The sequence below is a fragment of the Pezoporus flaviventris genome, unplaced genomic scaffold (genome assembly GCF_033815535.1).
Source record: "Pezoporus flaviventris isolate CSIRO_AGI_PZ_B2104156 unplaced genomic scaffold, CSIRO_AGI_Pfla_v1 ptg000021l, whole genome shotgun sequence".
NCBI classification, from domain to species: Eukaryota; Metazoa; Chordata; class Aves; order Psittaciformes; family Psittacidae; genus Pezoporus; species Pezoporus flaviventris.
Window position 1 is genome coordinate 8712923 of NW_026892569.1, and position 15885 is coordinate 8728807.

The following is a 15885-nucleotide window of genomic DNA, read 5'->3' on the forward strand; positions in this document are numbered from 1 at the left end:
CTTAGTATAGCCTTTACCCTATTTCATAAAGACTTTTTTTTCCCGTCAAAGCATCCAAAAAATGCAGACATGCAAAATACTCCCAAGACCAAAATCTGTAATGTTTCCTAAAGGAACATATCTGCAATAATTTTCATCATTTTAAACAGCACCACAATGGGACCTGCTGTCTAAAAGTCTATCAAAAAATTCTCCAGTGTGCTGGGAACCTGCATTCCTCAATAAATAAATTATTAAAAAAAAAAAAAAAAGAGCTTACCAAAAAAAAATGTTTTTGAGGAAAAAAAAAAAATACAAGAATTTAGTCAAAACAAGAAACTTCTATAAAATTGGGAAGTCTCAAAAATAGATTTTAAAATTTAATCCAGTCCCATATTTTAAATAATTAAACATCTTCAACTATTGCTCCAGGCAATCATTGGGGAGAATATCACCATTACTTGAAAACAATTATTTTTAACAGGTAATCTCATTCTCCTTTATAAATAGTCCACACCTTTACAAATGATTCATGCTATAACATTTTACTAGGCACTCTCTATCTCAGTGGCTAGTCATGCAGAAGACCTGATCCCTGTAAATCCTATCCATGTGAATGTCCATTCTAAACTACATTACTTCAGTAAGAGTCAGTGGAAACATTCCCAACTGTCTTAAAAATGACAGTACACATAGGTTCCCGTTTGATTTATTGTGTCAAGACTAAAACAAAAGCATAATGATAACTTTAAAATTCAGATCCAACTCCACTGGAATCTATAAAATAGAATTTCCATTAAGATATGAGCAATGTTAAGTATCATTTCTGGCATTTCCCTGGAATACAAATGTATTTGCTACTAAAATCTATAAACCTGAAAAACAAAGACAGGTTAGACTCTGTAAACATCACAAGACATATTAAGAAGGTTACCGACAGATACATTCCTGACACAAATATGCAAGGACACAGAGTTTATTCACTGACAACCCTAAGGTGGATTTGTCTGAGGAAAACAGGTATTACTGTGATATGAAAAGATATAGTTACGACACACTGATATTTTGATATAATGAAAACATACCTCAAATAACCATCATTTTTCTAAAAGAAATCCTTCCTGTTCGACTGCTAAATTTACTTAATAAGTTAAATTCTAGCCATTTAACTTTTTTCGTTGTTTTTCTGGTTTTTTTTTGCTTTGGTTGGTTGTTTTTTTTAAAAATCCAGATTCTATAATCTAAAGAGTTCTTTGTATCCAAGACGTTATTTCAAATTTGAGATTTTATCTTATTCTTAGTCTTTCTTATTTTCTTTTTATTACCTAATACAACTGTCATAATGATAAGAAGTTAAAGAATACCTTAAATGCAGAACCAAAAGCAATCATCCCAACCATTAAGAAATTATTTACTTTGACATAGCCAGCATGTCCAACAGAGCTCAGCTTCAAAAAGACTTTTACTCTTCCTCCCTTGATGGCAAAAATTATACTGGGCCTGACTTTTTTAATGATGTAGATGATGCTCAAAAGCTAGCCAGACTCATAAATTTGTATGTTCTGGTCCAAATCACTCATCTAGCTTTATGCCCTGATACAAAATGGCACAGAGTAATGATCATAACCACAGGAAGAAAACAGATTAAAATTCCTTAACATATAAAATAATATCAATATTTTATTTCCTAAGAATTTTGCCTTTTTCCCTGTAAATGATATCTACTGACTGCAAAATTGCAAGCCATCTCACCATTGTATGCAGTGATTTTTCTCTGAGAGATCTACTGACTAGTAAACATGCCATGTCACACAGCAACATAGAATGTAACTATTTATTGCTAGTGCATTTGCTAAGAGTGAGAAAAGAATTAGTATGTCCAAAGCTGCAGAGAAGTATTCCTCACTGAAGTGTGTCACAACTGCAGTACCAAAAAGCAAAACCAGAAAAACATATATGTTGCAGGGCTGAATGCATCAGTGTGAACTGCCTCAGTTGAGGCCCTACCAAAACTGATCCACAACCCACGCTAAGCACATATTCACCACTGATACAACATACTCCACCCATAAAACAAGGGACATATGTGGAATGGAGCCTAACAAAGTCCCAAAGCTATAATCAAGCAATTCACCACTTCTAATGTGCTACACCCCCTCCAGAGTAATTATTTCATTTGGGGTTTGTCTCTGGTTCTTCTAACAGTCTGATAATGAAGCTGCTATAAATATCTGTAACTGCTAAAGATGGTGTCAAAACTTATAATACTTTCTCTGCACTGCTTCTATTCCATTTGATAACACCATACAATGCCCTGAGAATACTAGGGGCCAGATACCTGTCTTCCTTAAAGAGGACATGGGTCATACTGATACATGCGGAACTGAAATATAACATTGGTGTAAATCAGTTCCACTCTCTATTTCAAAGCTATTACACCACTTTAGAAAACAACATTTCTTCTGCTTCTTTTGATTTTGGGAGTCTCTGCTTTCAATAGGAAAACTAGACAGACCAACATAAAAATCTCACAGATTAATACAGACCCCTACATTGCCACATATGAGTAAAGTGTTTTCTCCTTTCCTAAGGAAAAACAAAACAAAAAATTCCTTGATTGTTGTACAGACAGGCACAAAAGGGAAAATTTTTTTTTTTGCCATGAGTCTTATCATAAAGGCCACATTTTGGAGGACAACTTTATCCCCAAATCTCAAAGGACTCCCCCTTCTTTGCATGTCTGACTAACTTATATACCATCCTACAGAAAAAAAACTTGTCCATCCTATCTCACCTTAGCCCTTCTTGCCCTCACTATTCCAAAGCAGAAAACCTACCAGATCTTATTCCCACTCTTTTCCCTTATCTGCATAGAACTATATTTCCCCCCCTTCTACTTCCCACTGGAAAGCAGCAAGGGCAAGACTTCAACTGCCTGAACTAATTGCCTTTATGATTGTTTAAACTCCTAAACTGTGTAACAACAAAACCTACCACCCTACAGCTGATTCTGACATACAATTTCATTTTTACAGTGGTGCTATCTGATCTTGCAACAGAAAAAAAATACCTGTTCTTGAGGGACATAAATGGAAGTAGCTCAGCTTCCTTAGCATGTGTATTAGAACATGGGATGAGAAGGAAATTTTGAGTGGATGCCTCCTGGGGAGACAAGAAAACATTGCCAACCTGCGTTTGGACTGCCCCTGCTGCAAGGAAGGCTAACAGGGCACATTAAGAACTTCACTTATGAAATAACCTTAATGACAACTGAGTAAAATTTTGTTGCCCTTAGGAGAAGAGAATTTTGAAGAAGATAATACTTTCTGGTTAACCTTGGCCAAATTTACTTCATCTTTTGGTAATAAAAGCCACTATTTTACTACACGTCTCAGAGAATATTATCACAAAAAGTAATTATAGTCATCTTTCTGATGAAGAATGTTTGGTTTTCTCTCTGCCATTCACGTGAAGCTAAGACCACAGAAAATTCCATGTCGCAATTCATACTGCACCTACTCACAAGGAGAACTGAGAAACACTCTCTGTGTCTCCCTATGTTGATAAAAGGATGGAAATCAAAATGAACACTACATACAAAAGATAGAAAGATCTTTCAAAACAAACAGCATTTTTAAAATCTCCAAAGAATTTCATCCTACACAGCTAATTGTGCAGTTGAATGCACAACTTTTGTAATGCCAAGCTACCAGTTAAGATAATTGAATTTTAATATATCCCACATTTTCATTGCATTCCCATCTCCTGCTACCAACGGATTCATAGCTATTTCAGTTGCACTCAAAGCCACAGAGATCTATAAGTCTAAAAAAAAAAAAATAAATTATAAAACCAAACCAAACCAAAAGGCAGTTCTGTTGCTGGGTTAAAAATAAATACATAAACCAAAACACCAAAAATACACAAATTTGTTCTTCTTCTTCTTTTTTCTTCTTCTTTTCCCCTTCCTTTAAATCGCATTATTCCAAACGTCTGAAGCCTAGTTTAAGATTTCTTAATATTCAGATTATGACAGTGCCTCAGTGTGACAACTGTCTTGCCTTCAAATGCACCACAAAAAGATACTGTTGCCTTAAGAGAGCAAACAACTCTGCTTGGCAGAAATAAAGCGAGTGTCACAGAAGTCACTGGAACATTTCTCACCTCAAAGACAAAAACGTGGGAGGAAGTGTTTACCTAACACACAATCTGGGAAGTTTTCCAAAATCTGCTTAAGAAGTGTTTAGTCTGACACAGTTCCCTCCAAAGCCCTGGGGACATGCTAGAAATATTCATACGAGGATAATGCATGAATGAAAAAGACTTACTAAAATCCTGTTCCAAACTATGGTTCATATCACTTTGTTTCAACACGTATCTGCACTGCAACCACTGAAACTCCAATGCAGCGCATTGCACTGTCTTCCTCAGCACATTCTTACTGGATGACACTTTATAGGAACATGTGTGAAATTCATACCAGAAGACGCATCTGTCACACATCTCTCGTACACCCAGGACTGTTCCGTATTTTCTTCTGATGTTCTTTAAAAAATTAAATCAAAAAAGAGACACTGCTGGTGACAGGACACTAGATGAGAGGGATATGTGAGCTGATTTAATATGGAAATTGCTTGCTCAGCTATTTTATTAATTGATACCATTAGCAATAACTGTAACCAGGGACTGGAAATAGCTCCTTTGCAATCAACAAGTTGTAGCCCTGCTGCTGCTTCATCAGGTCCTTTCCAGCTGTCCAGATAAGCTGGACACCATACCAAAAAAACACACATACAACAAAAAAACCCACCACTGACTCTGTCCAGTTATTCTCTGCATCTAGCTGGTCCACAGCATGTCCAGCTAAGCCTGACAGCAATCAGGATCCATGTTTCATTGCAATTTCCTTCTGAATTGAATCTTTCATCTGCAACTCCTGTTTCAATCTAGCAGTTCTCAGGATAGATCCAGTCATTATCATTCAATATATAAATCAAACTTTCCATGCTTTTGCAGTAACCTCTTCAGATCTCTAAACAAATCAGATACACTTTGTATGATTTCTTGTTTCAACAATACTAACTTCTCTTCATTATAAATTCAGATCACAGCATTTCAACTCAGTCACAATCACATTGTCTAGACATGTTGCTCCTGCATTGTGGAAGCAAACAATGTGAGTGGAGGAAGTGGTTCCACCAACAGCCCAATTCCTAAATTTAGTTCCCCTGTCTCTTTTCAGTCACAGCTTTTTGAGGGTAAGCTGTGCTATCTCACAATGCTTCTTCATTCACACACCCATTCACTGTACACAGGGAATGCTGACAGCATTGCACCCAGGCAGCCACCAAGCTCCCCAGATGAGAGCTGTGCAGATACTTCATTCACACATTTAAGGGGTAAAGAAATACATTCTGCTGCTCTTCCCCCTGAGGAAAACTAGTACAAGCAGCAGTTCTGGAGAAGCATAGCAAATATTGTTGTCTTTAAATCAGTAACCACGACACAGAGAGAGTAATGGTCCTAATGTTCCGTCTTCCCCAGTGCAGAATTTTGGTCTCAGGTCCAACCCAATCCAAAGTGGATTATTTCACAGAGAGGTAGAGCTCTTTTTAACTCGTATTCAATTTATGCTTCATGTCCATTTCTTTCACCGGAGTATTTTACACTCCAAATCAAAACCAAAAAAGGACATCACTGAGAAATTTAAAAATATCCTTCCTTATAGAAATAATCCGCTTCTGGTTGTCTCCGAGATTTTTTTAATGTTTGTTTGCTTTTAAGAAAACCAAAAGGGCAAAGTATAAAACTGGACAGGCAGGTCCAGGAGCGAGTGAGATAAAAATAAGCAACAATGCATTATCCTGTCGTAGGGACCTGTTTGTATCTTTTTATTGTTTATCACTATCATTTATGCTTATTTTACAAGTTATTATTTTTTCTAAGAAAGTAGAATTCCAAGGAAATAAACTTTTTATTTCTTAAATGAAATGAAATTCAAATGTATACAAATTCAAAACCACACATGTAATCAGATAAACCTAAATAATCTTTTCTCAAATCTTCATCTTTTTCAAAGTATTTAAACTTCAAAATGTTCACAATGTTAAAAGGTTGATTCTGTATGTGTAGCAAACAGACTAAAAGAGAAAGACATGACAACAATCTGCCTGTTATCCAACATGACAACTATGCTTCTCACTCAGAATAACCAGTCTCTCAGAAGAGTAATGTACATCACAGATTCTCTCAGTTTTCATTAGTACACTATCTCAATTTCTCCAGGGAAATTATCTTTGAACAACATATCACTCTGCCCTTGGAACCATCAAACTGACATTTGACAAAACTGTGGAAGGCTCCTAAGTTAAATTTAAAACTCCGTTAAACCTCGCCTTACACATCTCATTGAGCTTTAGCCTCCCACAGAAACAATCAGGAAGGCCAGCATCAGAGGCTGGTGGGAAAATTTCTAGCACTGGCCAGTATATTATACATGGAAAAAATATCCATCTCCTCTTTATCTGCAGGCAGAAAGGTTTAGGGAGTATATAACCTGCTATAACCTAAATGAAAAACAGAACAAACCAAAACCAAACAAAATCCATGCTACTGACTGATTCTTGTGCTCAGAACATTATTATTTTATAGGTAGATGTGCATGGGGGGGGGGGGCAGGTTTATGCCAATGTATTTGATTTTCTTCTTTGCCATCAGTATCAAGAGATGTGTGTTTATAAAACAGATGCAGCATTTCTCCAATCATTCTAACCCCATATAAAAACAGATTAATAAAACGACAGCTAAGATCATATAGATTAGCAGAAATTAAATAAAATAATAGATCTGTTTCTTAAATTATGTTTCTTAAATGATGATTCAAGCTGCAAAAAACTTAACACTTCACTGAAATCTCACAATAAACTCTAATCATCCACTACAAGTTATCTAGGACTCTAGGGATGAAAGTTGGCAGGGTTATGAGGACAGTTTGCTTCAACAAGGTCAGCTGCTTTTTTAGGTCAATAAATCATAACAGAAATTGCACCTCCAACTGCTGAACAAATGTTTCTGCATACCAATCACTGAATTCCAGTGAAATCAACCATAATGACAACTGCATAGCATAATACCCTTCCTTAAGCTCCCTCTGGCTAGAGAGATTTTCAATCAGTGATGAGTATGTTCTGATAGAAATGCCACAGTGGTCACATTTAGACAGTAATTTCATCACAACCAACTTCGCAGTAAATACATTTCATTAATTTCTGGAAGAAATAAACCGTATTTTTATAAGCAAGGTGTAATAATTACCCATTCCAGCACAAGCAAATGTGCTCGCAGTAAATAGACAATAAAAAGGAAGTGCTTATCTGATTCATTACTCCAATCAGTAAGCTTCAAATTTCAGAAACAAAATTTTCCAGCTGGAAAGTAACTTTCAACTGTGGTGTGCATTAAAGCACATCAGGAAAAAAACCCTGTCTTGCCAATCTTTTCATCATGAGCCACCTTTTGCCATACAGTTCGAAAGCATCCACATGAGAAACTTTTCCGGCATGTCTGAACCATGAAATGGGAACTGTGCTCGAGAACTTTCCTAAACTAGCAACCTCTGCTTCTATATGAATAGAGAACAATGTTGTGCAAGAAGTATACATTGACATAAAAATCCTGAAAACGTCAGATCTGAACATATTATAAAGGCAGACCGGACATTTGAAATAATTCTAGACAAACGTGCTGCATGACAACCTGATACCTGGAACCGTATCTGCAAATACAAAACTTTGGTAGCTGAAATCCACCTAAAAAGTCTTTGCAGCATATACCCTCCTTTATACTCCAGTCCAATTGAACTATGAAGTAGTAAACACTTTCTACTTTGACAATAACTGAAAGCAAGGTCTTTCCCTGCCTAAAGCAAAGCTCCTTCAGTACACGAAACAAAACTTTCTCAACGTTTCCATCATTCATTTCAGAAACTGAAAAATAAAGGGTGAGAACTGTCTTAAATACCTGTCACAGGGGGAAATAAAAAATAAAAAATAAGCCACATTCTGAAGGGAATGGGATAAGGAAGAAGCAGACGAACCTGCAGGCCAAACCATATAAACTTACTCGTTTCTAAAATAACAAGCAGATAGTTTAAGACTTCACTAACTTTAAACTTTTCAGCCATTCGCAGACATGAGAAAGAAAAATTAACATCAAGGCCTAATAAGAAACAAAAAAAGTTGACTAGATCAATTTTTACTTTGAACAAGCACCACAAGACAAGTAATAAGACTTTATTTTTATGTAATAATACTTTATAAGATAAGATTACTCAAAACCACTTCACAAGCACAAATGCTAGCTTAACTAATCCAAAACCTCAAAGAAAGAAAAACATGAGTCTGACTAGATCATGCTATACACAGGCACAGCATATAAAACACACATACGTACACCTCCCTTGCAGTTCTGTGCTGGTCCAGAATCTGGCCAGCACAAACAGCTAGAAGTTTACAAACCAGAAGCTGAACCACTCCAACTCATCCTATTATGTTTGCAGTAACAATAAAAAGGGTGATGGTAATGTATTAAGAACTCTCTGATCTTAGGTATAAATCTCTCTGCATTCTGTTGTTATTGTTCAATCCATTACCTACTGGGTTTGGTTGGCTACCAAAAAGTTATTTGAATTATTGAACTGCCTAAACAAAGATAAAGTAAAACTGAAAGAAGAAAAAAATCTTCACACAAAACAACATATAAATCGAATATGTTGTTAATAAACATTTTTTTCTTACAGACTTTTGACAAAAGCATTCATTTACTGTAAAGTTTTTGATCTAGAAATGGAATGACCAAAAACTTCACAACAGGGACAAGCAGAATAAAAACAGAACAACAAAAAAAAAAGAAGATATCCCTATGGAATCAAAATGGCCAAATAAACAAAGCATCAATGAAAACCTTCATTGAGGAAGAGGCAATTAAGTAGGAGAGCAGAAAATACTGACCTGGAAGTTAAGCTGGTTGGAGTAGGGATGAAAGCAGCAGTTTGGAGAAAAACATAAGGAGGAGACAGCAAAAGAGAATAAAGGGAGGAACACATTAGTTCTTATAAATATAACAAGCAGATGTTATATCAGCAGATTTTATTAAAAGAAAAAAAAAGGGAAAGAAAAAGGAAGGGAAGGGAAAGCGAGAAGTAAAATAAAATTTCTGTAGCAGTAAACCCTTGTTGTACACTGAATTAAACAGAAATTGTAAAATAAAATGGCAGCTTGTCATTTGTGAGCCGTGCAGTCATCTATACTTACAACCATCCAAATGCATGTACACACCAAACAGAACAAATAAATTAGGTGGATATTGGTAGTGCTTGCTGATGCATAGATGCCTCTTCCTATACCATGAATTTGTTTTTTGGACCAACAGAGGCTTGGTGACCCACATTCATCAAGTCTTCCCATGAAAGCCAAAACAGCTGAACAGTTTGGCAGCTTGTTCAAAGATACCATTTTGAAGTTCACAAAGCACTGTACCTAATAATCAAAGACAGAGATTTTCTCACCCCAAGTCCCCAGGAAATACAGTCCTTTCTAACCCCGACAGCAATTTTTTTCTTCAGTATGAAGAATAAGGCTCATACTTCGTCACTGAAAATACTCCGATACTTGGTAAACTGTTTAAAGATACCTAAATGCCCATTCAATTAAGACAGAAAAAAAATTCTTTGCCTGACACCCAGCTAGAAAATTCCTTAAAGCTGTCATTGGTGCCGATGGACGTGTTTTAGAAGCCACAAAAATAATTTTTTGAATGCAATTATTCCATATGCTGAGGTTTTTTCACTTATGCAATGAACTGTCAGTGCTGCGTGGACTTACTTTGTTCAGAATTCAAATCCAGATCAGTTCAGAATGGATTAATTGTAATCCCAACATTTTAAGATCTTAAATGCACATCTGTAGTATTACTACCCAAAACTTACCACTGCATATGAGAAGTGGATATCAAAAAACTCAAACTTCTCATTTAAAAACAAACTGGTTTTATCTCCTAGCTACTATAGAATTTTTAAATGAACTTTGCCACTGTTGTAAGATTTTCTGAGAAGCTACTCTCAATCAAGCAATGACTGACCATCTAACATACCAGTGGAGAAAAACAGATTCAAGATTTTGCAGTGTTCTCATCACTTACTTTCTCTTTTGAGTCTAAATTTATTAATGGATGATTTATAACCATTATATTATGTGCCAACACTCTTACTGAAATCACTCTTCTTTCACCGCAGTGCTTACCCCATCGCGTATTTATAGAGAACAAGCATCCCCACCAAGCCTTTGTTTCGCCAGAGAAACAAACCACTGCTGTTTCGACGACTCCTGTGACATGAGCACTCCATTCCTTTAATTATCCTACCAGCCCTCTCTGCACCTGTTTCCGGTTTTAATTCTCAAATATGACTGATGAAAAGTACACAGCAGTGTTCCACATGGAGTCTTGCTAGTGCTTGATGACATTAATACCTTCCTATCCTTACTGCAGACATTTATTCTGACGTATCAGGATTTACACCTCATTATTTATACGTCTGCTTCATTATTTAGATGGCTCATAATGACACTGCCCCTCTACTCTGCTCTCCTGCCCCTCTACTCTGCTCTCATGAGACCTCACTCACTTGGAGTATTGTGTGCAGTTCTGGTGTCCTCAACATAAAAAGGACATGGAACTGTTGGAACAAGTCCAGAGAAGGGCCACGAGGATGATCAGGGGACTGGAGCACCTCCCATATGAAGACAGGCTGAGAAAGTTGGGGCTGTTCAGCCTGGAGAAGAGAAGGCTGCGTGGAGACCTCATAGCAGCCTTCCAGTATCTGAAGGGGGCCTATAGGGATGCTGGGGAGGGACTCTTCATTAGGAACTGTAGTGACAGGACAAGGGGTAATGGGTTAAAACTTAAACAGGGGAAGTTTAGATTGGATATAAGGAGGAAATTATTTACTGTAAAGGTGGTGAGGCACTGGAATGGGTTGCCCAGGGAGGTTGTGAATGCTCCATCCTTGGTGGTGTTCAAGGCCAGGTTGGACAAAGCCTTGGGTGGCATGGTTTAGTGTGAGGTGTCCCTGCCCATGGCAGGGGGGTTGGAACTTTATGATCTTAAGGTCCTTTCCAACCCTAAATATTCTATGATTCTATAAGCAAAGTCACCCAATCTTCCGCTTCCTAAACTGTATCAAGGATTATCCTTAGTTTACAACAGGCAGTCTTACTGGTCCTAACTTCACAAACATATTTTGTCCTGTTGTATTTCACTTAATTTCATGACTCAAACTCCCAGGATATTTCATAAACATACTTTTCAGTCTAACACCATTAATGACAGCATTAAACAATATACTCCTTCCATTCCGTTTCAAATGCAGTCACCTCTCTTTGGCAAGGTGCTTCATATCAAAATTTAAGCTGATCGCTCTCTTACCCAGATTCTTCATGTAAATTATCAAAAAAAAACCAAACCAAAACAAACCCAAAACCAACAAATGAAGCACACACCAAAAAAAAAAAAAAACACATTTCCTTCATCAGGGAAACCAAAGAAAAACATCAAGCCGAGTTTACTGGAAGTACGTTACACTGGGATACATTGCATTTAATGTTAACCTGTTCCCACCATGAAAAGATAAATCCTGAAAGATGCAATAGAAGTTATAAAACAGCTTTAGTACATGAGGAGGAATTGGCTCTCCTATGTAGCAATAAGAAGTTATAAAATACAATTAATGCATATGGTGTAATTTAAGAAACAGACCAACATTTTTTTACATACGAGGAATAGTACAACTCATGAAACTTCAGTGATGCAATCCAGAAGTGTGATAGTTTCTAAGGTAAGAAAATTACATTAAAAGCCAAAGAACTGCCATTCATACAAAACCTTAAGGTTTGTTAATCATGTTCATCTGATAAATTTAATTGCCCATATCCTGAAGAAGGTATTCTACCCTTGAGTATTTGACACCTTCAGTGTCAAGACTTTCTGACCAATAGTAAAACATCAGTGTTCATTGTTTTGTTTTACTTAATTCTTGTAAGTTTATTACAATTTTTACTTTTCAAACCGTATTATGCTGAATTTACATGTGAATGTAATAAATATTGTAAAAATACCACAGTCCACAATACTCTAGATTACAACTGTCTCAGAAATTTATTTTTAGACATTTTTGAGAATTTATTTTGTTGCTATCTTGCTATGTAAAGATGTTGGCATAGCAGTGAACATGGACCCCAGCAAGCTACTAACCAAGAAGTAGATTTCAGAAGAGCATTTGTTTTCCTACAAAACCCTGGAGATGCCCTTACATCTGAAGTTAAGGGTAAAATGTTGATGATATGCTGTTTCTGAGCAAGAAAAAAAAAAAGGAGAAAAAGTAAGGAGAGAAAATAGCAACCTAAAGTACATTATATGAATTACAAAACAGGGGAACAAGAAGGAAAGAACATTTTCCAATATGCTTCTGTTGAAGTTGCAGTATTTTTGACAATGCTTTATTCCCATACAGCAGGTAAACTGAACTTTGGCTCCACCTCTTCTCTTCAATAATGAACCAAGCAAGTACTCATTATAAGCAGAAAAAGTAGTATCACTTCATAAAATCTTACATCAATTTACACTCCACCTGACACCCTAGAAAGGGGAAATTCAACGTCAAAGTTCCCTCTCTAGGGACACGAACAAGTGGCACAGTTACACACAGATTTAATCTTCAGGCCAATATTTTTAGAAAATAAGGAAAAGAGATAAAAAATAAATTAAATTTTAGAGAAAGCTAAGATAAGCCTGATTAGTAAGAAGGGCTGGATACCCACTCTCTAAAAATATTTCCCTTTTAGACCTTTATCTTGCTGTCAGATTGCTAGACTTACTGCACTAACCAACAAATTTGTGCCTGAGCTTATGCATGTTAGAAACTTCATCGCCAAGTAAAGGGAATAACTTCTGTTGATGAAATCAATAATAGGTATTTTTTACATAAATGCTTTTTTTTCTCATTTACAATAATTACCTTACATATTCTGTGTGTAGAGGAATTTCAAATTAATCTTGAAAGCTGTAGGTAAGTTACATCAAGTAAGAAAGTACATTAAAGCTAACAGAACTCAAAACCCAATCTTAGAACATGATGACCCCTAAAAACTGTAACATTCTACTGTCCTTAGCTGGACATGCCACAGATATCTTACTGTAAGCATTCTGGAAGCACCTGAGGGTTCATAGCAAAGCTTTACTTTTGCTTCACATTCAAAGTACAGTGTATCTTGTTCAAAAGGTCTGTGCAGTACCAAACTATTTTCTGAAAAGTTATTTCAGGATCAACACCCTCATCAACAATAACAGACTGGAAGGCAGAGTCCCAAAATGTCACTGACAAAAATGCATCAAATTTTAAAAATATATTAATACAAAAACAGAAAACACTGCCCATTACAGAGCCCACTGCAAGGTTCTCAGACAGTAAGAAGAGGTGGTACTCTGACAAGGCCAGAGGAACAGCTCTGCCTCCCTTGGCACCTTGTTTGTTTGTAACCATTGCTTCTCAGTCAGTAATTCTCAATTAAATTCAGATAAATCTACTACTCTATATCAATTATTTATACCTTTTATATAAAATACTTAAATTAACATTTACTAAAATTTTAGATCACAAGCTTCCCTACTTCATCGTGTTTATCTATTAATCTTGTCATTTTAATATTCAACCACTCAACACGTATGTGACTGCTACTCCATGAATCTCTTAAGATTATCCTCTTGAACAAAAGTTTATCACGCTTGCTATTGCATCTAGTGTCACACAATAATTCAGTAGGTTTTATAGCTCGATGAGGATATCAGTTACTGTATCTTTAAAAACTACACAGTGAGTTTCCAACACCTTGTTCACACCTGGAGTCACTGCATTACAAGCCCAGGTATGTACCTGCCCCTAAAATACATGTACTGATGGGTGTATGGCAGCACTTTCCTGACCACACAAATTCATTAACTGTGTTATATTTTTCCAACATGCCATTTTAGGATTTTAGACAGTTTAGGCAGAACTCTCAGTCATGGTGCCAAAGTGGCCACTCTTCATTACCAGCTTCTTCTGGTATCTACTTTACACATTCAAATCAGTGCTACTACAGTATTCTAATTTCTAACATATAACTGCTAATTAAAGTTGTCCTCATATAAACAACTCTAAAAAGTTCTATTTTGAGTACAAATCTTTTTTCACTTTAAGGTCTTGGCTCTCATGACACTTTGACTGATAACTCTATACCCTTCGGTTTTATGATTAGGAAACCATTGCCAGATGTCTGCAGAGATAGATAAGTTTTGGCAACAGATAACTGTGAACGTTGATAAGTCATCATCAGTAAAAGATGCTCTACAATGTCTTTCTTTCCAAGCTGGCTGGTTTTCTCCCCCTCAGGTAATGCACACTTCCAGCAGACCTTCCCCTCTTTCATGGTAATTCTACCTAACTGGACAGAGCAGTGCTTTGTCTTGACTAGCAATAATCACAAATTCCTTCTTTCATTCATGTAAGAGTGGCTAAGTACAGGAAGGGAACAAAGAAATCAGATCCACATAAACTGCTTATCAATCAAATAAATGGCAGTATACCAAATGGGAGAAGGTTCCCAGAATTATTTAGTTCTGAAGGGTAAGAGACAAATGGACCCCCAAAACCCTCCTGTCTCCATTAAGAAAAGATTGTACAACCTTCCCAGAAACAAGACAAACACTGCCTGGTCAGTGTCAGAAAACTGAAGCAGATAAAAACTAGAGAAACACCAAAAATAGTTACAGCTATTAATTAATTGTCATGGGACTGGTTAGAAATACTTACCAATACTTTTCGGGACCTCTGAGAACTGGTGTTGCTGTTCACACTGAAGAAGCATGTGTAGGGACAGTTTTAATTTACCAGTTACTAGAAAGACAGGACTGCCCTTTAAAAGGTTTTCTGGGAGGGTTCTTGTCATTGTAAATTGCATATGGCTTTTTTATATATGTTCCTTTTATAGAGACTACTGAAAAAGTAGAAAACTTGAATTGTTCCAAACTCAGCAGATAACAACTATTCTGTGAAAAAACACATTCTACACTTAACTTCTCTGCTCTGCAATGAAGACAAAGTAAATAAAAATGCCACTTAATGTAAGACAAATAATACAAGAATTACCTTTCTAACTCAGCAATTTTCTTATCTTTGTCGTTCTTCTCATTCTCTACTTCCTTGAGTATTTCTAGAAGTCTGTCAACCTCAGCCTGAGCTTTGCCACATTCTTCTCTATAGTATGATGCTTCTTTGTCAAGCTGTTTCATTCTGTCTGCAAATTCTGGATTCATCCGTGCCTCCTCTTCAGCCTCATGAGCCTTCAGGATCAAGATTTTTAAAAAGGTAAGGATGATGATAACTTATACAGCTTTAAGAGCTATAATTCAGTCTCGGAGATTGGTTTTTTTTCTTAAAAAGGATTATGGGTGTTTCTGTCTGATTACAATATTTTCTACAGAAGCATTATAAAAAGGAATGAAAGTAAGTTCATAGCCTAAAATTATACTCAAATGCTGTCATCCTGCAGGGGGAGGGGATTTCCTAAGGTTTGTTTACATATTAAAGTGACCATATTTAAAGGGTGTTCTTTAAATTAAAAAAAAATCTACTTGTAATTTAATTCACATTAAGCTTTTAAAGTGTTTCAATTATATTGGCAATTTCTTAATAAATCATATTCTCTCTCTTTCCCCGTATATATACACACACTTTGTCCATGTGTATATATGCACACACAGATACACATATATTGTAATCTGTATCACCAGATGTTTCAAATGTAGTTTGAAGAA

At 36.2% G+C, this 15885-nt stretch overlaps 1 protein-coding gene across 5 annotated transcripts in view; it reads right to left on the reverse strand.

Moving 5' to 3' along the window:
• Positions 1–15885, reverse strand: part of ERC2 (ELKS/RAB6-interacting/CAST family member 2) — a 501303-nt gene that overhangs the window by 276336 nt on the left and 209082 nt on the right. For 3 of the 5 annotated variants that reach the window (XR_009743829.1, XR_009743830.1, XM_061455881.1), the window contains exons 14-15: positions 15218–15411; positions 8988–8999 (exon numbers count right to left, since the gene is read on the reverse strand). Coding sequence is in view for 1 of the 5 variants with exons in the window: in XM_061455881.1 (XP_061311865.1) it covers positions 8988–8999; positions 15218–15411 (206 nt within the window). In the remaining 4 variants the exon portion in view is untranslated. The remainder of the gene's footprint in view (positions 1–8987; positions 9000–15217; positions 15412–15885) is intronic. The other 2 variants (XR_009743832.1, XR_009743831.1) reach the window with 1 other exon arrangement.